The sequence below is a fragment of the Nasonia vitripennis genome (assembly GCF_009193385.2).
Source record: "Nasonia vitripennis strain AsymCx chromosome 3 unlocalized genomic scaffold, Nvit_psr_1.1 chr3_random0004, whole genome shotgun sequence".
NCBI classification, from domain to species: Eukaryota; Metazoa; Arthropoda; class Insecta; order Hymenoptera; family Pteromalidae; genus Nasonia; species Nasonia vitripennis.
The window spans coordinates 2,322,062-2,344,259 of NW_022279623.1; the positions used below are offsets into that span (position 1 = coordinate 2,322,062).

General features: G+C 40.4%; 1 protein-coding gene across 6 annotated transcripts; it reads left to right on the forward strand.

Moving 5' to 3' along the window:
• The first annotated feature begins 4,270 nt into the window (after positions 1–4,270).
• On the forward strand, positions 4,271–20,082 carry LOC100116226 (cytochrome P450 306a1). Of its 6 annotated transcripts, none has more exons than XM_008216135.3 (10): positions 4,271–4,594; positions 5,637–5,697; positions 5,805–6,143; positions 6,711–6,848; positions 17,661–17,809; positions 17,881–18,086; positions 18,304–18,601; positions 18,870–19,022; positions 19,151–19,325; positions 19,538–20,082. In XM_008216135.3, the coding sequence occupies exons 3-10, from the start codon at positions 5,828–5,830 to the stop codon at positions 19,714–19,716; spliced, it is 1,614 nt and encodes a 537-aa protein (XP_008214357.1). In that variant the 5' UTR covers positions 4,271–4,594; positions 5,637–5,697; positions 5,805–5,827; the 3' UTR covers positions 19,717–20,082. The 6 variants fall into 6 exon arrangements, with proteins under 6 accessions (XP_008214357.1, XP_031781543.1, XP_001600763.1 ...); XM_031925683.1 differs by having other exon boundaries at positions 6,735–6,848; XM_001600713.5 differs by lacking the exon at positions 6,711–6,848.
• Positions 20,083–22,198: the final 2,116 nt, after the last annotated feature.

A 22,198-nucleotide genomic window follows, 5' to 3' on the forward strand; every position in this document is an offset into this window, starting at 1 on the left:
CGATTCGGTTAATTGACCATCGGTATGTCGCGGTAGTCGTTTCCGTTCGTGCGAATATGAGCTGACAATCAACTCATCCTACTTCCAAAAATAAAGATAAAGAGAGAGCGCTGGCAAGAGACACACGAGAAAGATAGAAATCTCAGCAGTAAAAGGCGGATTTAATGTCAAAGATGACCTTTGTCGGTCGTTGCACGTCCCGTCCAATCGACCGGCGCGCTACCGCACCATACGACTCTCTCTCTCTCTCTCTCTCTCTCTCGCTCTCTCTCTCTCTCTCTCTCTCTCTCTCTCTCTCTCTCTCTCTCTCGCTCTCTCTCTCTCTCTCTCTCTCTCTCTCTCTCTCTCTCTCTCTCTCTCTCTCTCTCTCTCTGCAATAGCTGCGGCGGTTCCGCTTTAGACACCAGCTGCCGCGCAGGCACGTCCTACTGCATTTGCATACACGCGTGAACCTATTCGAATAGACGCTTTATTAAACACAAACTTTATCTCTCGCCGTACGCGGGAACGAGCTGCAATAATTGCACGCGTGTTGATGACTGGACATTTTATTGTTTGCAGAAACGATCGGCCCTCTAAACTTCAAAGAAAATTGTAACAGTCGTTATACACGCGAGAAAAGATACAGTGTAAGTGGGTACGCATACAATTTAAGAATAGGTAATAATCAATGAATCGTCTTTCCGCGACTGCGTATAATTATGAAACTACCCCGAGTTACTGTAATTAACGATCTAAAGAATGGTGCAAAAAAGGATAAGTTGGAAATAAGACTGACAGTCGTGTCGGTGTGTCACACGCGCTGTAGCGCGGTGTTTTTCCAAGAGACTCAATGTCGAGGAAGAAGAGCGGGAGAGGAAAAAAAGAGCTACTGAAATCGTGCATTGAGCAGAGAAAATTCCACTTGCGCGAAGAGGCACGCGCTCGCGGACGTATTATATAGTCGCTTGTGCGTGGCCGTGTGAGCTAAGCGCGCGCGCGCGCGCAGTCGTTGCCCTCGATCGAGATCGAAGGTAAGCCAGACGCAATTCGCGTCGCTAGGCTCTATACTCGATGCGATCAGGGGATCCACTGAAAATCGCGTTGCATCACGAGAACAGCAGAAGGGTCAGTTGGATTTATCAATGTACTCACGATGTATTCTCGGGAAATGACATCCATGCGTGCGATGCGACTTTCGCAGTGTCTGCTTAAATTTCGCGTTATTAATACAACGATAGAGTAGCGAAATTTGAATAGGCATATTTATAAAAATTTAGTAATTGTACATGTCAGAAACTTTGCAAGCTTTGCAACAATGCAGTTTTGTTATTTTTTAAAACAATTATTTTCTTCAATTAGAGAGACGTTTCATCCTTATTGATTGATTGGCCGGTTATGGAATTTATTTACAGACTTTAATCGTAAATAGAAATAGAAAAACGCCTCTGCACCACCTATCGGCGCTGGCTAAAGACACGGACGTGGGAAAAGGGCCAGTCTGCTTTGTTGGGACTTTATTTGTAGATTTGAAGCCGAGTAGTCATTTTCTGTCTGAAGTCTTCAAAAACTTCCACACTGCCAAAAGTGCTTCTTATATTCTTATTTCGGGCAGTGCTCCCTTTCTATAAGAAGTGCCATCTTTTAGTTTTCTCGTCTTGTCTTCGTTTCTGTCATTTTTGCATTCACGAGACTACTGCCATTTAGTCTGCGTTTCATGTGTCCTCGTCTTACTCTTTTTCGCCATCTTCCTGTCCCACTTGACTCGTAGTCCACGAACGAGATTCCATCTGTTCCGGACGTAACCGAGGGCTACTAGGGATAAGAGCAAGTGCGACGTATTTAGTTTTATAGCACAGTGTGACTTAAATCCGCGTTTAAGTCACGCCCATCCGTGGCCTAAGTAGTCCATTATTGCACCGTGTATATCGCACTCGCTACGCTCGTGCGCTAACCTCACGGTACAATAATGGACTGCTTAGATCACGGATAGGCGTGACTTGGCGGATTTAAGCAGCTGTCTATAAAATTCTATATGATACTTGTGAACTAAGTAGCCCATTAGGGCACGGCATTTCATCACCCTCGCTGCGCTCGGGCGCTAATACACGCCGTGCAATAATCAGCTACCTAGGTCACACGTATCGTAATATACTATTACTACTTTGTAATTCATAACATGCTTACGTAAGAGAATCGTAATTTTATTAGTGAATTCATCACAATTACCCAATAACCCAACAATTGACGATTTTTTAATAAGCAATATAATCACATACTAAAAATAATATATATAAAAACGTTTGGATTCATTATGTAATGCTATGCGTATTTTTGATACGTAGATAAATATCTACTAAAACGTGAGAAAATATTTTTTTCTTAAATGCATATTTCTACAGAACTATTCGTATCTTCAATTCTTATTAAGTTATGATATTGCTTTTACTTCTAGACATGCTCTAGACGCAATTATTATACTGTTTTGTGTCATCAAACAATTTTTTATTTAAAACAAATTAAAGGACGCTTGGGCTTAAAAACTTTATTTACGATACCATTGAAACATATTTTCCTGATTTGTTCAATATAGTTATAATAAAACCCTGGTAGAAATGACCCTAAGAACTGGCCATTTATTAGGTAGTAACTAAGTTAAATCCTAAGAACTGGCCAGTTACTAGCCTGTTCTTAGACTCATTTCTACCAGGGAAGTTAATAAAAGAAATGAAAATACCTTTAACTTAAGCTTTTGTCCGTTGAAAATATAGATACCATTGTACAAAGTGACAAGTAATTGAAAATCAGCTACTATGCGTCGAAACGTCGAACGTCCCATTCCGAAATGTTTTTAAATAATTCTCTCACAGCCTTACCTCAATTATAAAGGATTAATTCATGAAAGAGATTACTATCAAAAACATGCCTAATCTAAAATCTCTTTGAGGAAGCAATCTGCTAAATAATTTAGCAGTAGTTTTTATTTATAGCATATTTAGTGCATCTTTCTACCAATCAAACAGGCAATTAATTATATTTATCATGCATTGATACGCAAATTAAATCATCCAAGATCATCATCGGGGTTATTTATAAAAGAGGTTTTTCGACGATGTTAATGCGTCATAAAAATGACTTCAGCCACCATTCACGCGTATACCTCGTCGATGAACCTCCTTGAACCTAAAATTAAATTTCACTTTCGATCGCCGCTATCCAGACGATCTTTTACTGCATCCCAGCAGATCCTCGGCTGCACGCGCTTGTGCACAGACACGCGTTGGCATTCTAGGAAACGAAGACTTTGACCTGCTCGAATACTTGCAGTTCTCTCTTTCGTGCTGTGTCTGGCGTGCTTTTAGGGCCGTTTTTTTTTTATTATTGATTGTTCCAGGAATGGCCAAGGATCGCCGCTGAAATTATGCTAATCCTTCGATAATGCACGGCTTGTGTCGGAAACGCGTTATGTGCGCCTGAAGCCAAAACAGCGCAGAGACCGATTGTTGTGTAAACCTTTTAAGTACATGGAGAATTTTCTCATTATGTGCATCTGCAAGACGTATGAACAAAACGTGTGACTTCTAAACGGTGTAAGGCTGTATCTTTCGTAATGGAATTTAAAATTTTCCGTGCTCTATACCTTTCTCGTACAGGTCGTGCATGTTATTTGTATGTCGCCTGAGGAAAGTTTTTGGTCATCTATGCTGTTGAGCAGGAGAAGTCGTTTATATTCCTGAAGATCGATTATATAGCTTTTTTATATTATTGAATAATTTAGAAAGTTAAGCTGCATTCCAAAACAATTGAATTTAGAAAGTTCATTTTAAAATCAGCATTGATCCATTAGCTTTTTAATTTCTTTTTTTCAATTTGATAAATTGTTTTAATAAATAAATTTATGAACAGAAAAGAAATTTCGTCAAGTTTAGGTATGTTGCAAAAAACTTAATCGAAGGACCTTAATCTTTTACAGTATCGATTTTATCATATATGCGCAAAACACTGGAAGTATAGCTAAATGCATAGATTTGTTAGGGTTTGGTAAGTTTTAGATAAATGTGAACACAAGTTCAATATTTTGATTTTTACTCAAAATGGACGCAGCTTAATGCTCTCCGAGGTTTATTTTTCTGACTCATGACAATCTTAACTCTGCATCTGACTCTGTGAACTATTTATTCGCCACTACTACGTATTACAAACGTAGGAATCTGGTATTCAAAGTATCGCGGTAATCTAAGATCAAAACAGAGTTGAGCACGTTTCATACGTAGTCACTTTATATCAGTCGTCGTGCTGTTCTTCAGACTGAAAGACATACAATAATCCGTTCGTTTGCAATAAAAGTTAGAATTTACTACCACTAGTTTGCTTTGCACAATATTCTTTGGAAAAAATAATCGCCTAACGAAATGGAAATTTAAACTTCCCGCGTTATAAAAGTATTCTATTTACATTCTACACCACAGGATCGTGTAGCGCTGAGGTATATCATCGCCGGCTGTAGCGTCCGCTGGTAACCAGTGAACTGACCGTTTGCAGACTTGACATTTATTTAATATAATAACATTAATAAGAATCTGCAGCCGTTGAGAAAATTGGAGATTAGAAAAAGGTTTGATCAACATATTTTTTAATTATTTTGTTCATATTAATAAATTTCAAGTCTAGGTACAAAGAGAGAAAGATGTTTTTAAGGTTATAATTTCCGAAGTGTTAAAAAGATTTCGCTTAGGACAGACAGACATATAACTTTCGCTTTCACGATTCTACACCACGACTGATGAATCGGTGCGAATCGTGATGTGTGAGCGGGTGATTAAACAGAATCATTGCTGGGATTTGCTATTCAGCAAATTTTTATACTTTTTCTCAAAGTTATTTTTCTTACTAAAATCTCCCTGTATTGTAACTAAATAATACAAAACAAAGTTAAAAGTATGATGAATATTAAATAAAGATTTAAGGGGCCACCACACCATTTATATAGATATACTACCGCTTCGCTTTCGCGCTTCCGCGCAAAGACGGTATTGTGGAGGTGATAGATGCATGTGTAGAGAGAGAGAGAGAGAGAGAGAGAGAGAGAGAGAGAGAGAGAGAGAGAGAGAGAGAGAGAGAGAGACAGAGAGAGACAGAGATATGTGAAGCGTGAGGATAAGAGCGAGCGATGGATCAAACCATAAAGCGTGAGGATAAGAGCGAGCGATGGATCAAACCATAAAGCGAGCGACGGATTAAACCATAAACGGAGTGCTCCGAGCGAGAGGTTATGAGCGAGAACCGAGCGAACCTTTTTATTGGTTTACAAGCGCGAGCGACAGTTGAGCGGGAGAGTCTAAGAGTATGGTTGACACGTGTGCAAGATGCGGGGGCCAGCTGAGGGCCAGAGAGCGAGTGACTTACGAGAGAGGGTGAATGAGGGTAAATGGAAGGGCAGGTATAGCCGTGGCGCTGACCAGCAGCCCCGAGAGCGAGGAGATGTAAGCGAGACGCCGTAGAGTGCGGATGTAAACTGACCAGAGTAAAGACATAGCGACGATGTATCTTATAGTTTTAAATATATTTGACATTCCTTAAATATACACGAGACTCATTTATGCAATCACCCCGTAATATCCTACAGTATGAAAAATTATAACCGGTAATTTTTTCAGACTTCTATGTACAGCTGTTTTTCTAAAAGTTGAGAGCAAAAGAGCGCGTCAATTTAACACGGTTAGTATATCTATATAACTGATGTGGTGTCCCCTTAATACTGTAATAAATTATAATTCTTATCTTCTAATTCATGAATTCGATTTCATTTTCTTTTCATCCAACAGAACAAATTCAAATAGCGCAGAAAATGTTGGCGCTATATGGACTACTTGCTGTCACCTTCGTACTACTGATCGTCTACTTAGGACGAAGCAAGAAACGGCTACCACCTGGTCCTCGCGGTCTTCCTATAATTGGCAACCTACTCTCGATAAACCCTAAGACACCGCACGAGAGCCTTGCCAAAATTGCTTGGGAGCATGGGCCTGTGTGCGGCTTGTACATGGGATCGGTCTATACGGTCCTCCTTTCCGATCCCAAGCTTGTTCGCCAGCTATTCGCCAAGGATACCTTCTCTGGCAGAGCGCCGCTTTATCTCACCCACGGCATTATGAAAGGATACGGTAAGTACTTTGTGGGAACTTTATTTCTTTTTAATTTAGGATGCTCCTTGGCCAATAACTGTTATACATTTGAAAACCGTAGCAATTATAGGCCTGATCTTTATTATTTTTAAAACTTCTTTATCGGACATCCTGGAACAATCTGAATCTTTAGTATTTTGTATTTATTTTTAACGCGAATAATTATTTTGTAGACACATTTGAAATTTTTGAAAAATTAAAAAAAAGCCATAGCAGTGTATAATTGTATATGTCTTATGACTCCCGTTTTCAAAAAGTACAATCACTAAAAATTACGCTTTCTGAATAAAAAATTCAAATAAGAATAGATAGGCCGCGATTACTGATTTACAAGGCAGTCGATGCTGGTTAATTTTGTTCGTCAATCATCCGTGAAGTGGTCATTGACTGCGAGGTTATGATATAGAAACATAATTTAGAACACAGGTGAAGTAATTGGTATATCCTCATACGTTGTCCGCTTTCAGTCTCGCAATATCGCTTATATACTAATAATTTTTTCGAAATTGTTAAAGTCCTTTATTGTTTACAAAATCTCCCTTGTAGAAAATTTGTCCCATATCTGCGCAGAATCTAGCGAATTTTATGCTGGGTGGCATAAAAGAATATCTTGGAGAATCTGGGCAAAATCTACTCCCAGTGGCGACGGTACTCGGCCAGAATCTGGTGGCGATCAAAATAATAGTAAGCATTTTGAGGTTATACATTAATTAAAACCAGTTTTCTCCTGGAGTTTCGATAGAATTTGAAACATAATTAGTCGAAACTCGTTGATTAGGGGTTTTCGAGGTCGCAGAACACAAATATCGTAACGGCAACGCTCCCCAAGGTACCTGGTGCCCAGGGTGGCCAGTATCAACGTCGTCTCCTACAGTTTCACGGAAAATTAATAATATATTTTGTCAAGACTCGCTGATTAGGGGTTTTTGAGGTCGCTGAACACGAATGTAGCGACGGCAACGCTTCCCGAGGTACCTGGTGCCCAGGGTAGGTAGTATCAATGTTGTCTCCTGGAGTTTCATGGAAATTTAATAACATATTTCGCCGAGACTCGCTGATTGGGGGTTTTTGAGGTCGCTCGAATATCGTAACGGCAACGCTCCCCGAAGTACCTGGCGACCAGGATGGCCAGTATCAACATTATCCCCGAGAGTTTTACAGAAAATTAAAAACATGATTTGTCGAAACTCATTACTTTGCGCTTTTCGAGGACGCTGCACATGAATATAGCGACGGCAACGCTCTCTGAGGTACCTGGTGTCCAGGGTGGCCATAATTAACGTCGTCCCCTAGAGTTTCACGAGAAATTAACAACATATTTGGTTGAGACTCGTTACTCCGGGGTTTTCGAAGTTGCTGAATACAAATATAGCAAGGTCTTTTGGGGTACCTGATGCCCAGGATAGACAGTATCAACGTCGTCTCCTAGAATTGTTTTAAGTAGAACACCATATCCATGTTCCGTGGCCAAAAAAATCCCTGAGGAACGTATTTAACTCAATTACTATCAAATTCCCACAAAACTCTATGAGACGACGTTGATACTGCCTACCCTGGGCACCAGGTATCTCGGGGAGTGTTGCCGTCGCTACATTCGTGTTCAGCGACCTCGAAAACCACAAAGTAATGAGTTTCGACAAATCATGTTTTTAATTTTCCGTGAAACTCTCGGGTACGACGTTGATACTGGCCACCCCAGGCACCAGGTACCTCGGGGAGCGTTGCAGTTACGATATTCGTGTTCTGCGACCTCGAAAATCCCTAATCAACGAGTCTTGACGAAATTTGTCGTTAATTTTACGTGGAACTCTAGGAGACGACCTTGATACTGGCCACCCTGGGCACCAGGTACCTCGGAGAGTATGGCCGTCAAGATATTCGTATTCAGCGACCTCGAAAACCCCCGAGTATAGTGTCTCGACGAAATATGTTGTTAATTTTCCGTGAAACTCTAGGAGACGACGTTGATACTGCCCACCCTGGGCCCCAGGTACCTCGGAGAGTGTTGCCGTCTCGATGTTCGTATTCAGCGATCTCGAAAACCCCTGAATAACAAAATCATTTCTATCAATATTTACGAAGTTTTTATTTATTGTAGGATGTACACTTTTATAATTTAAGGTTAGGGGCTCTTTTTAGAATTAACTTCTCGCCGAAAATTTCTGCGCAGAAAATGTTTTCAGAACTGCCTAAAAGATAGTTTCGCGGCCAGATCATCCAGCCAATTTTCTACCAGGGCTAAAATTTCGAAATTAATGAATCTGTATTGTGAATATTATCACCAGGCAAATGTAATTAGTTACATTTCAACTGTATGTTTTACTATATTTTTATTTTAAATTCCGCTATTATACGTACATGATTATATGCTATAATCAGCAGAACTATTTGCTACTACAATTCTTTTATGCAAAAAAAACATACATTTATACATTTTTTCAAATAAAACAACGTAACCGTAAAGTTGAAGCTTTAGTGAACAAGTTGAATTTCTTTAAAATTCTGAAAAGTCGTAAAGTCGTGCAAAGAGGCAGAGCAAACATCTTTCGTAAATTGGACCCTGCACAAAGCCCAGCCGAGATGGCAGGAGCAGAACAGCAGCGCACGTCCCGTTTTCACGGTACATTTTGTCTTTCTCTCTTGGTCTCTCTGTCTCTCTCTCTCTCTCTCTCTCTCTCTCGCTATATCTCTGTCTTTCTCTTTGGTTCTCGCCTTGATCCGCGAAACGAACAATAATGGAACGGACGCGGAGGCGCTCACAATGGAAGGGCGGTCTCGCCCGATGTATAAGGATGTAACGGTTCCTCTAACGAAGTCTGCGTCGGGGGCCGACTAACCTACTAAACGAAAATACCTGCCGGATCGCATTATATAGCCTGGTCTTAGTTGGTGTTCCGAAAAAAGATATTACAAGAGAAAGAGAGAGAGAGAGAGAGAGAGAGAGAGAGAGAGAGAGAGAGAAAAGGAGAGAACGAAAAACTAGGTCGTCAACGCGAACAGAGAATTTCGGGAACCCGTTAGAGTCCTGCTCAATTGGCCAGTTAGATCTCATAGACGCTAATTTACGCACAAGAAGAAAGCAAGACTATGCTCGATCGCATTATCTTTCTGTCCTAACGACCTTATCGTTGAATATTTTTTAAGCTTACGTCTTCTTCATTCTGAACAATATTGTCGTAGACTTGATAAAATTTCTTTAAAAAACTGCTTTTTTGATTTGCACAAAACAGAATGAATAATTTTTTATTGAACTTCACGTCTGAAGAACTATAGCTGCGCGAAGTAGCGTAAAATTACAGTAATTGAAGAAAATCTTCGATAATCCTTTTAATGATAGTATAATTTTGAGACACCGTATTCAAACATGGCATTACGTACTTAGCGGCCAGCACGCGAGCTATTCCTTTGAAATGCAGAATTCACTACTATACCTGGTATACGCAAGAACTTGCACTGAATTAACGCACATGGCCAATTAAAAATAAAACATTAATATTGAGGTATTTTATTTTTATTAAGCGTTCCGCAAGTTTTATATCAACTCGAGTTATAAAACTTGTAGAATAAATGATTTTAAAGGTTTCTAGGTCAAATACATAGTTTACTTTTCGCAAAATGTTAATATTTTACGATAACAAGATACTCCGAGAGCCATGCCGTAACCATATGCAATAAACGAGAATTCGAGAGAAAGAAAACCGAATAACAGTTTCGTTTTGGAGTTAAGTGTACCACACACGATCGGTGTTACGTTTTGAAAGCTTTTATCCTGTGCTGCATCTCTTCAAGCAGTGGCTGTTCCAAGCTTGCCATGTCAACTTACGTTTTCTCTTTCCGGTTTCGCTTACTTTATAACTCTTCGTCAAAAATGGTGGTCGCGTCGCTTTAACCAATTCGAAATATTTATTTTTAAATCATAAACGGATGCAAATGTGTTTGTTTAAATGAGTAGTCCTAGGCGTGACGCAATTTATTTACAGAATATAATTGACAAAAAGTACATTTTGAAAAGGAGGATACTAACTGACAATAGTACTCTGCGCGTGTAAACGAACGAGTAGCGTTTATCATAAACGTAGTAAGTATATGCGTGAGAAATAGAAAAAAAGAGATGCCGTAATAATAGGTGTGCTCTAGGCACGTGCAATAGAGTGTACGCTTATGTTTATGAGTGTGGTAATGTTTACGAGGAGCCACGTCGAGTCAACGGCCGCGTGATTTCTCCATTCATCTTATTCACTATCAGTACCAGTTTAAAAAGGTTCCGGAGGCAGCGCGCAAGAAAGGAGCTGCAATTTCATTTCTTCTGGTCTTGTGCACTGCCTCTTTCTTGTTCTCTCTTTTTTGCGCTTTTTCTTTACAAACGAAGTTTATGCAGGGGAGAATGTCCCTCGTACCGGGAGATTTCTATAACTTTGGTAACTAATCCTGTTTAATAGATAATGATAAACCTATCAAAGTTTAATGATCATTTAGAACAATTGATGGCTTTTATGCATATTCGCCCGTAAAATGAATATATTATACAGTCGATAAGAAAAAAATCTGTATAAGAACATCACAAGGATCGTTCTATCAACAGCATGCGCTGCACATACATCCTCTCGCGAGTCGGCCGTAGCAGCGACTGACAGTGGTCAGGGTTCTTCGGTTCTCTCGTTCTTTCACACTTACCTCCGCGATACGTGCATGCATCGTAGATCGTTTCCCCACCTGATCGCCATCTCCTCCTCCCCTGCATAGTTACATAGCAGCCGAAAAATCGAAGCGTTTATCTCCTTCTTCCACAGTTCCACCACTCTCTCAGCATCTCAAATCCCTTCTTCCTTTGCTCTTAAGGAAGAGTGGGGACTGACGACACGCCTTTGCCGCCAGAATGGGAAGGCAGGATTTTCAATGCTACTTTTTTATAATTTTAAACATTCACTGTAGACTCGGAGATATAGGAGTATGTGACAGTTTTGCACATCTGAAAATTTCATCTCACAATGGAATTATAACAAAATTTGAGGCAACCAAAAACTTATACTTACATTTTAACACTGATATTATTAATATTCTATGCACAATAAATTAGAGTTCCACAAATTCAAGTTTACTTAATACCCGGGTGCCAATATACGTTTATTAAACGTTTTCCCAACCGAAAATCGTCCATTCCAAGCGTTTTAGAAAAAGTTTAAGCTCAAGCGGGGAGAAAATTATTTTCTCCCCTCTGTTAATACATGTTTTTCAAATCTCTAAAATTTTCTTTAATTTTTTAATTTTTTAAAATTACTCAAATTTTTCAAATTTCTCACATTTTTCCAATTTCTCAAATTTTTTGTGCACCGCTTGAAAGGCACGATCTCTTACCCAACTTTAACGCATAAAAAAAGTCCCTTTCATGCCCCTGTTGAAAAAAACACGGTGTGCAACACGGGAATAAAAGCTATGTCAGACTCGGGTGAGGTTTTTTCAGCACTTTGGCGCCCTCGACTCCGACTCGTGCTGAACACCTCACCTACGCTTGACATAGCTTATTTTCTCCCCTTGTTGCACAATGTACTATTGTCTGACAATACTTTTTACAGACCCTTAATATACAGTTAAGATATAATCTTATTTTATTTAATCAATTACTCAACTTATGTTTAATACAATTTGGCGATAGGAGTGGACACGGTTCGCTGATTCTTAATTAAAATTTAACAATATAAAATGATTGTTAGCTATTATTTCAAAATTGTGGCACATTATAGCAAATGTCTAATCAAATGATTTGTTTTTCAATTCTCACCAAGCATCCAAGCGTTAAAATCATGAATATTTTATGCAATTTCTCGCATTCTCACACAATCTGCCACAGTACCGTTCGCTGCAAAAACTGCGTTGTGTTTACAGTTCACGGTCGTTCAAGAATAAACGTTATATTGATTCGCATTTGATTTTCTATCGTAAATTTTTTGTTTCTTTCTTTAATTTTAATATACATGCGTATACATTTTAAAGGCGAAATTTCGGCCAAAAATGAATTATTTAGAATTCGCTATCAACATAAAAAATTAATTACCACTGTCGAATACATGCTGATGTATGCAGAATATTTTTCAAACATGAAAGAAATTTTAAGTATTCGAATCAGTCCCAGTTACTCGTGTAATACAAGTGACGCAAATTGCATGATAATACTTTTCACGCTGAAGGCATGAAAAATTATAATTGGGTTATAAAACCACAATTCGATCCTTCGACTGAGCTAATCTAAAATTCCGTGCACAAAGCTACGCAGACACAGTCAATCGAGGCAATGATCTGTGGATTCAATATTCAAAGGCTCGCGTGTCGTCAAGTCAGCACCTTCTCTATTAATAAATACTTCTTGGAAGCAGCGATCGAAAGCAAGAGTATATAGCATTGAACCTGAAAGTAGGCAATTCTTTGTCATGTGCGAGATATGATTATCTTTTTGCCTCTGCGCGAATGTATCATTACTAAATGATACATCTGCACCGCTCATATTGGCTTACCTCTGATCTTTCTATGGGATTTCAAAATATTTATACTAGATCAAAATTCAAGATTAGATATTGTGTAGGTATTATTTATTACAGATTCTGAGCTGGCTTTCGGGACTCTTACTTTTTATTGAAAATAGTCAAGGGGTTGTGGCTGAAGGTATCAACCACTTCTGTATCGTGAAATATGTGTGACTCGAAAACGCTCTTTGTCCGGCTGTGCATAATTAATACATTAAAATTCGCATATTTGGAAGGTAAATACTGAGAAAGCCTTAGGATCTGGTTTATGGGTAAAAAAAGAGAACAACATAAACTTTTGACAGAATGCAGTCTAAAATAGCTAGGACGTATAATTAATCTTTTAAAATCAAATCCAAATCTACTGTTCACCGTAAGTGCACGTGTGCCCTTTTTAAGTAGCATTTATTTTACCATTTAGAATTACGCAATATTTTTTTTCAAAACCAGTCCGGTTTTAGCTAGTGCGATGAAATTTTCCTCTAAAACGACAAAAATTAGAAAATTCAATTCATACAGAAATATGTGACACTCAATAGTAGATGGAATCGTACTCAATGATTAAGATCATTCCTGACAACGCGCATCGTCGCATATTTATCTTGACAAATGGCAAAAAATAAGTAATAATAAATATCGTGAAACTTCGTAAACAAGTGCTTACGACGAGTCGTTGATTGAGCGAAGTATAGGGAAGATCGCAATGCCGCCAAGACGCTTCAATTGCATACTTAAAAATTGAATCATATCCGAATAAAATATTCGCGTTTAATCCATGCCATCAGAATTAGCAAAACGATCTCTCAACGCAGCAGCTGCATTCGCGATGCGCATATATATATTCGCCCATACATCCGTCCAGATGGAAAAGTCACTCGCATGTCCGCAGCTGGTGTTAGAAATAAAACAGCGGAGCTCTTTGCAAAAAAGGCAAACTTTCATCAGTCATCGGGTAAGAAAGGTCGGATAAAGGATTTTTGCGCTCGAGTTGCACCGACTACAATGCGCGGTGTATAAGCTCGCTCGCGCGCGCACGACAGTATAGAAACGGCCCTGACGGCCGCGGCATGTGTCATTCACCAATAAACACGCGTCTTGATTGAGGCGAGAGAAATAAAATAAAGAAAAAGAGCGCCGAGAGAGTAAGACGCTATGTATACATAGACACACGTCGCGGCATTGGCTCGCTAGATCGAGATCGCGCGCGTGTGCGCTCGTTCTGTGTCTTGTGTATACGCTGGCTCGTTGATAGCTACCGCGAGCAAAGGCGTCACTTGTCGCCGTGTGCAATTGCGCAAGAGTCCGCGAGTTCGAGACTCTGACAGTCCGAGAGCGACTCGCACCTAAACTATACAATAACTCGGATGTTGGATTGAATAACAGGTGCACGGATGCGCGTATATCCGATGCTCGTGGATCGGTATATCGATCATTCGCGCTGATCGTCGCGTTTAATTTGACGGAAATACTCTGAAAAATGGTCGACCAAATATAGATATCCGCGTCGAAATTGTCATGAATCAAATTATTCTCCCGCAGAAAAACACGGGAGTATAATCTTTCGGCCTTGAGGGCCTTTTTTAACTATAGAAAAAATTTATCCTTTAGTCATCAATTTAGTCAAAAGTTTTACTTTCGTATACGAATGTGTATATCCGAGAAGAATCCGACTCACAAATTGACCTGCGCGAGAGAGCGGCATTCAGTTCCTAAATTTCAGGATAGTCAAAGTTTTTTGCCGTAGTATACCGCACTCGAGTTCAAAGCAGATGCAAATGCAGATGCCGCGCGTGTGCTGCCGCCAGAAGATTCAATCAATTTTTTTTCAATCCCGCTCGCGCGCACACGCGAATTAATTATTCCAGACGAATGCAAGAAAAAACGCTTGAATTTATGGGAAGGACGAGAGAGAGAGAGAGAGAGAGAGAGAGAGAGAGAGAGAGAAAGAGAGAGAGAGAGAAAGAGAGAGAGAGAGAGAGAGAGAGAGAGAGAAAGAGAGAGAGAGAGAGAGAGAGAGAGATGAGCATAATGACGCGCGACACAGTGCGGCGACCGAGTGAAGTAGCCGATCTCCGAAGGACTCTCACTTTCATCGATCTCCTTGAAGGAAGTCGTCCCGCGCGGCTTCGCGGTCCCGGTCCCGGTCGTTATGCTCTGCATCCGTGGAGAGAATTACAGTTAGTTTTGCAAGGACGGGCCGACGGCCTCTTCGCGCCGCGATGAAAAAGCGATCTACTCGGCAACAGATAAAGAGAGCCGATCGGCTGCGAGTAATTACTAATTACGAGGCGTTTTTAACGCGCGGGTGATCTCTACGATAGACACTTGCCGGCAGGTCTTCCATAGTTAGGCCCTCTGAGTCTCCTATTAGACGACTTCAGATATCGTCACGAAAACTGTTGCGAGTGAAATTACAAAAGAATGACGACTACGCATTACAAAGCCTCCGATATCGCGAAACATCGTGAATTATGTGAAATTTTAAATAATTACGTTGATAACTTTAAAATATATGAATTCGCGATAACGAAAAGGAAAAGATCGTTTTTGACTCGATGCGTATGCATAATGGAGATATTGCGAGTACCCTATTTATATGCGTTATCCATATAATGAGAAATTACATAGTTTAATACTTGCTGCATATAATAATAACGATAACCAGAGCAGTCGTGGAGCGAGCGGTTACGATGCATCTGGCCGTTGTTTGCGTGTACGATTCAAAATAATGCATTGTTTCATATTCGGAAATACATAAACCATGACGGTAATCGATTACAGAATAGTGTACCAAAATTAAAAATTCAGATGAAAGTATCGGGAATTAGCACGCGATTTTGAATTCGTCGTTGGCCTTTGGCTCGGCGGAATCCACGAGCTGATAAGCCATCGCGATGATTTGCAATCTTCGCGCAGCACGTATGTTCCGGCAGATTTTTTGCTTTGTTCCTCGCTCATTTTGGCGCGCGAAATTCAATTTCGTGGACCCGCGAAATTTATTACACGGCAGAAGCGAGAACACTCGCGCGCGCAAACAGCAGCTGTGCGTATAATTCAGTGGGTAATCACAGTGGCCTTGGTATTCGCTTTCTCGGCATACTTTGCGGACCTGCAAAGAAAAAACTCTCGCGTAAGCACACGACGGCTCGCGGAGTGTGTGTACGTAAACAGGTATAATACACACACACACACACAGGCAAATTTCTCAGTCGTAGCTTTTTTCAAGCGCGCGCCTTTCAGAAGATCATCGCGCAGCGGAGCAGAGTCTCCTCTCTCGTCCTTTACGCCTCCTTTCTTCTTGATTCAAGCTTCGACCTCGAGATGAATGATATCGAGAGCCGCAACACGTGTATCTGGTTCGGACCGGCTAATGTATGTACGGAGACAAAAAGCCGCGCGCTCGATCATTTTCCTTTTGCTCCTGGGATTCGTGCAGGTGATAAAATTCAACGGAATTATAGAGGCCTTTGTCGGTTGTAGCCTCAAACTTATGCAGATTAATTATTTATGCGCTTTGGCTGCATATAAATTCTCGCGCAATATGCATAGGGTAAAGACCCCAGATGTCAAATACCTAGATTCGATGGTCAACTACTTCATTCCAATGCGTGTGCGGAGAGGTCGTTGAAGTTCAACTTATTTTAAGGTGGTATAATCGGAAAAATTTGCTTTCGGCGTTTTCTGGTATACGTGTATGGTCTCTTTTTTCCTCATAGAGTTCGGAGCATAGCATGCATCCGAACGTACGAACGACGAGTAATTTCTAACAATCACTCTGTTCGTAATGAAAGCGCAAAAAAAATAATACAATTCATACTGCGACATCTGACGATATGAACTAATCGAGTGTGAATGATATAGATACGCCAAGTTAATTGAATCGTGATAAATTTCGTTCATTTATCACGAGGCAATAAATGAGCACAAAAAGATGTAATTATTAGAAGTATCAATCTCTTTTCCCCACTTTATAAGTATTGATGTCAATCGTTCACACCTTATCAGAAGTGATAAGAGCTTGTGAGCTTTGATATTTAAAAATACAATATACGCGAATGAATATGAAAGTTACGACCAATCCATTATCATTGGTGCACGATCATCCCAACGAAATCTCTTCCCGAATGGAGTAGGTATATCCCAGCCAAAAGCGCAATAACAACGACCTCGTCGATTCTCGATTCGTTCACGATCATATCGACGACTTGCCGTCGTCGGATGGCTTCATTTTTAAAAATACCATCGGGAAGACCGAGACGATCTCTCGGACCAAAGCACCGCAGCAGATGACAACACTCGCGATATAGAACACAGGCGCTTGCGCGCGTGAACGAACGCCCGCGGCTCGCTAAATGCGCACGTCCGAGACGCTCGAGCGCGCGTGCGCGGCATAGGCGCGGAGAATCATTGTTTATTCAATCGTGGATTATCCTTCGGTGAGTTCAGTGGCTGCGCCTACTTAAGCGGAATGACAGTAATCCTTTCGCTTTTTTTCCCAATGTATACGTACACGGGCTCTCTGCGAACACATCGTGCGCCGCACGAGCCAAGCGTGTGCGACGCATTCGAGTCGACGGCCTTTTTCCTTCCCCCTTTCCTCCTCGTGTATTATTGTCATTGCACTCTTTCCCTCTTTCTCTTTCGCGTCGGGCCGGCTTTGTCTCTTGTTGCATCTGTATTGTAACGATTCCTCCCGGTATGACTTAGCGTGGCTCTGTGGTGTCCAATAACTTATAGCGCGAAGAATTTCGCGAGCGAGCCAGGAAAGTTCATTGATTCGTTCATCTAGATTTTCCTCACTGCATTGGAGCTGCGTATTGAGTGAAAGGAACGTCGCAGCGAACCGTATATATAAACACACTTGGCTCTACTTTTATAACGCATGCGGAGAACGTGAGAAAAGTATACGCCGCTAGATTGCAATGAGGAAAAACCGCGAGGAGAGCGATGAAAGACATGTCTTGATTTTCTGCTCCAGGTCTGATTGCATCGGAGGGTGAACTCTGGAGGGATCAACGGAAATTCGTATCTGCTTGTCTCAAGAACTTTGGTATGGTCAAGTTTCCCAGTCCCAAGAGGGATCAGCTGGAAAAGAAGATACTCGTGACTGTTGACGAAGCAGTCGAGGTTAGATACAATGAGCCGAGATACGGACGATACAATGCAACTATATTAATGCGGCTTGTTTTATTTCTTAGAAACTCGAAGCACGTTCAAGGGGAGCCGAAGGATTAGACTCCCACAGTATTTTGCACCATTGCATAGGAAACCTCATGAATGGTATTGTATTTGGCAAAGTTTACGATGAAGACGACGAGCTTTGGAAGTGGTTCCAACATATTCAAGAAGAAGGGGTTAAACACATAGGCGTCTCGGGACCATTAAACTTTTTGCCATTTCTCAGGTAGGCAATTACGGAATTACAATTTACTCTGCCAAGCTCTGAATGTAGAATACCTTGCACCAATTTCAATGTTTTAAGTTTTTGTTGAATAACATTATATAGTTGTTTTTATTAAAAATAAACATTCAAACTTCCGAAAGAATCTTTTCAAATATTCAAGACACCAATGCACATTTTTTATTTTCACAATGAACAACGGTTGTTATTTGGTGTTAAGATTCTTGCCCCGTTATGGGAATACAATACAGCTCATTGTGGACGGACAAAATAAGACGCACCAACACTACCGGAAGATACTGGAAGACCACAGAAAATTTCCAACTGAAATGAACAGCTTTTTAGCGACATATGACGAGGAAATGAAACGACGCATGGCAAATGGAGAGCCTCTTGCTTCTTTTACCGAGACCCAATGCTTTTACCTTTTGGCCGATCTTTACGGCGCTGGAGTTGATACCACTTTGACGACACTTCGCTGGTTCCTGCTTTTCATGGCTGCTTTCCCTGACGAGCAGGTGAGAGTTATGTACTCATAAATACTCCACAACTATCGCTATATAAGTGAGCAAACCGGAAATTAATTATGCTGAACAATTTGTACATTTAAATATCGAATTGAATTTTAAGTAAAATTTTGAGTTAATATTTATCGCATATAAAATAAATGGATTGATTGTCAGAAGAGAAAACCAATAAAAGCGTATAATCAGCAATTTTTGAGCAAGGAATTTGAGCAGTTCCAAATATCTTTAACGCGTTTTAATACTATCCAATCTTTTTAAGGCCAAAATCCAAGAAGAGATTTCTAATGTAGTTGGAGAAAAGGAGCCGAATTTGGAAGATAGACCATCCATGCCTCGACTGGAAGCAGCTATCATGGAAGTTCAGCGCCTTAGGAGTGTCGTACCTATTGGGATTCCCCATGGCACAACTGAGGTCAGTTCTTGCTTAAACTTATATCATTGATTATTATTTTTATTGATTTTCTCTTTGCTATTACGGATTTTCATGTGCATGATAATTCTGCACCGTATCTTTTTAAAATTAAAATTATATTCACACAGGATACACACATCGGAGATTATGACGTTCCCAAGGGCAGCATGATTGTACCTTTCCAGTGGGCAATCCATTTGAACCCTCTGTACTGGTCGGATCCACGTGCCTTCAAACCTCAAAGATTCATAGCGGAAGACGGTGGTCTTGCCAAGCCAGCTGCCTTTCTACCCTTCCAGAATGGTGAGTTTCAATGGTGCCATAGAACAAAAATTGCTTTTCAATCCTACGATATTGCGTTTAATAAATGAATAATTAGATAATGTTATCTAAATGAGTATCAGCCATCACTTGCTAAAATGTTTTTATCACCTTCGACGGCAACAAAATTATTATCGGACTTTAACCTCATTAAACATTCCTAACAATAAGATCAATATTCGCTTTTTTTCAAGGTAAGAGGATGTGTGTGGGCGATGAACTCGCTCGAATGATACTGATTCTTTTTGCTGCACGCATTCTGCATCGATTGAAGCTATCAGCGCCACCCGGTCAGACCGTCGACTTAGAAGGAGACTGCGGTATCACTTTAGTGCCAAAACCGCAGACTCTGTTATTTAAGTCTCGTCGTTGATACCTTATCACTTATGAAATTTAACGCCAGAGTTGGTGTGATCGACGTGGTTTTAAATTATCTTTCGTAAATTTTTATGCTGTACGCCGTATGCAGTTTATTGATCTTTTCACGTTACTGAATGCAATACAAGCAGTATTATTTTATAGAACAAAGACTGCGCAACATGAAAAGTTCTATTTTAACAGCGTAAAGGGGTACAGGAATACATACAAAATAATTTTACAAAAAGTTTTTATCGTAGATCTTATACTTGTAATCGTAAGTGAGGGCCTTAATCAAATAATGTCTATAATTATAGCTACATAAGTGCAATTAAATATTTTATAAAATTTGTTTAAATGTAATAAAAAGTTTCAAAGCTTTTTCATTCGTACAACCTCATTATTTTGCGATCAGCGTTCAACATCCTGCAATACCTTTTTTCCTCATTAGCAGTTTCACATGTTCATGTCACCTTATTCTTCCTTCGAGCGTATCCATCTTTCTTTTGCTTCCTCTTGCCTTTCTTCTTTTCGTGCGCGCATACCTCTCTCTCAAGTTACTGACACACTACAGTGAAAAACAATGGTATAAAATTCGCATCTTTGCATGTAAAATATTAATATTTCTGATGCATGATAAAATTGATTTTTGAGCGTTGCATTAGGTAAGTATTACGAAAAACGAAACACTTTACTGTATTTAAGAGAAAAATATTATACAAGCATGTAAAGCAGTCATTGTGCATGAAAGTTGCGATGCGCGCGTTCATCGATGGAGCAAGTTGAATTTAAGGTACCTGAGCAACATATGTTGGGTGGGTTACACAATGGACTCGGCTCTTGTAGAGTAGCAGCCTTGATCGAAATATTACGCAGTACCGTTCACCTACTGCCGAAAATGATAGCTGTGGTTCTCTTGAAGCACACAAAGGAAGTATATTACTGCAAATTTTTTTTTAAACTCTTTAATTAACGCTGTTTAGTTATACTATTCTGAAATAGGTTTACAAAATACCAGAATATTGCAAATATTGTTTAAACAAAAAACACTTCCGTTGTTGATACAAACAGGGTTGTATTTTTTTTTTTTTTTAATTAATTATCAAAATTTCGAGAATAGCTTTTGGATGGCAACTCAGCTTCGAATTTGCCCTTTGAACCTAACTCGTTTTTAAACGTTTAGATACAACAGTTAGTTCAAGATTAGTTTCAAGAAAAAAGTGCATTTCATAGCATTTTTTGCAACTCTCACCGAGAACGGTCGAATAAAAGCTATCCTCAAGTCCACACGAAGGAACATCTGCGCGTTTTCTCCCCGGTCGTCTGCCAATTTCACAATACAAAACGCGTGCTAATTTCAGGAAACACATGTAGTACTAGAACGCGTGCAGCTTCTACAGTATAAAGTGCGTCTCTTTCTCGCGTGCGCCACAAGTATAGTGTCACAGGCAAGCGGACCGCAAGCTAAGACCTTACGTAAGCTCTCGCGTGGTTTGGGGCCACTTGACTTTCGTGTCATTAACCCTATGGGTTAGACTAACTCTTTGCCGAGGCGATATTTCGTTAGAAATTCACGAGCAGGTGAGTTTCTCTTATGTAAGCAGACTCATACGTGTCCGAAGGCGACGTTACAGGCGGGTATAGAGTTTAGAGAGGCGACAACGACGCGAGAGCTTTGATAGCCGATATCGCAGGTCATCGATTCCGCGGGCCTGATTGATCTGGCGGCTCAGAAACTATTCCATGCATCGTACAGGATTTCGCAAGTATACATCTGAACCGGACCGGGACTATTAGCTCGTTATACCGTGGTTTGCCAAATTCTCGCGAGATTTGCCAAGAGCATCATATCATTTTGTAATGTATCATTTTGTAACGGCCTTCCTGCGGACGAAAATGTGTCTCGCCGATTTGGCAACGCTCGATCGTCCGCTGATTCGTCGATATAAGTACTCATTTGAACGTTGCTTAAGGTACGAAAGATTAGAAGCGAATTTTCCCGTCCGTGGATGTAAAAACCGTAAATTGAAATTTCACAGTCGACTTTGCGTACCTCCGGAAAAAAGTAAAGAAACGCTATTCAAATAAAAAATGCGATGTGCCAGACGCGAAATCCGATCTCTCTATCGTAACTGGTAACGGCCGTCCCACTCGAACGTTAGACGCTGAGTTGTTTTTTGGGCCTCGAATGTGTATGTGTGTTCGTGTGCACAGAAGAAAAGATAGACGGAGTGAGAGACTTTCGGACTGCCGAAAATGCGGTGCGCGGACCGCGGCTGCGAAGAGAAAGCTATAGGCCATAAGAACGACTCTCTTTTGGCTGGCCCACGAGAAAGAGTCAACCGCAGACTCACTGGAACGAGGGCGAAGGCTCTTCGTTGTAACGATCGGTATAGGAAAGTCGCTTTTACTGCTAACCCCCGTGAAAATGTATTATTTTTCAAGTACAGTGGGAAGATGAGGTATGATGGTGTAAGCAGTTGCAATAAGAAGGCATA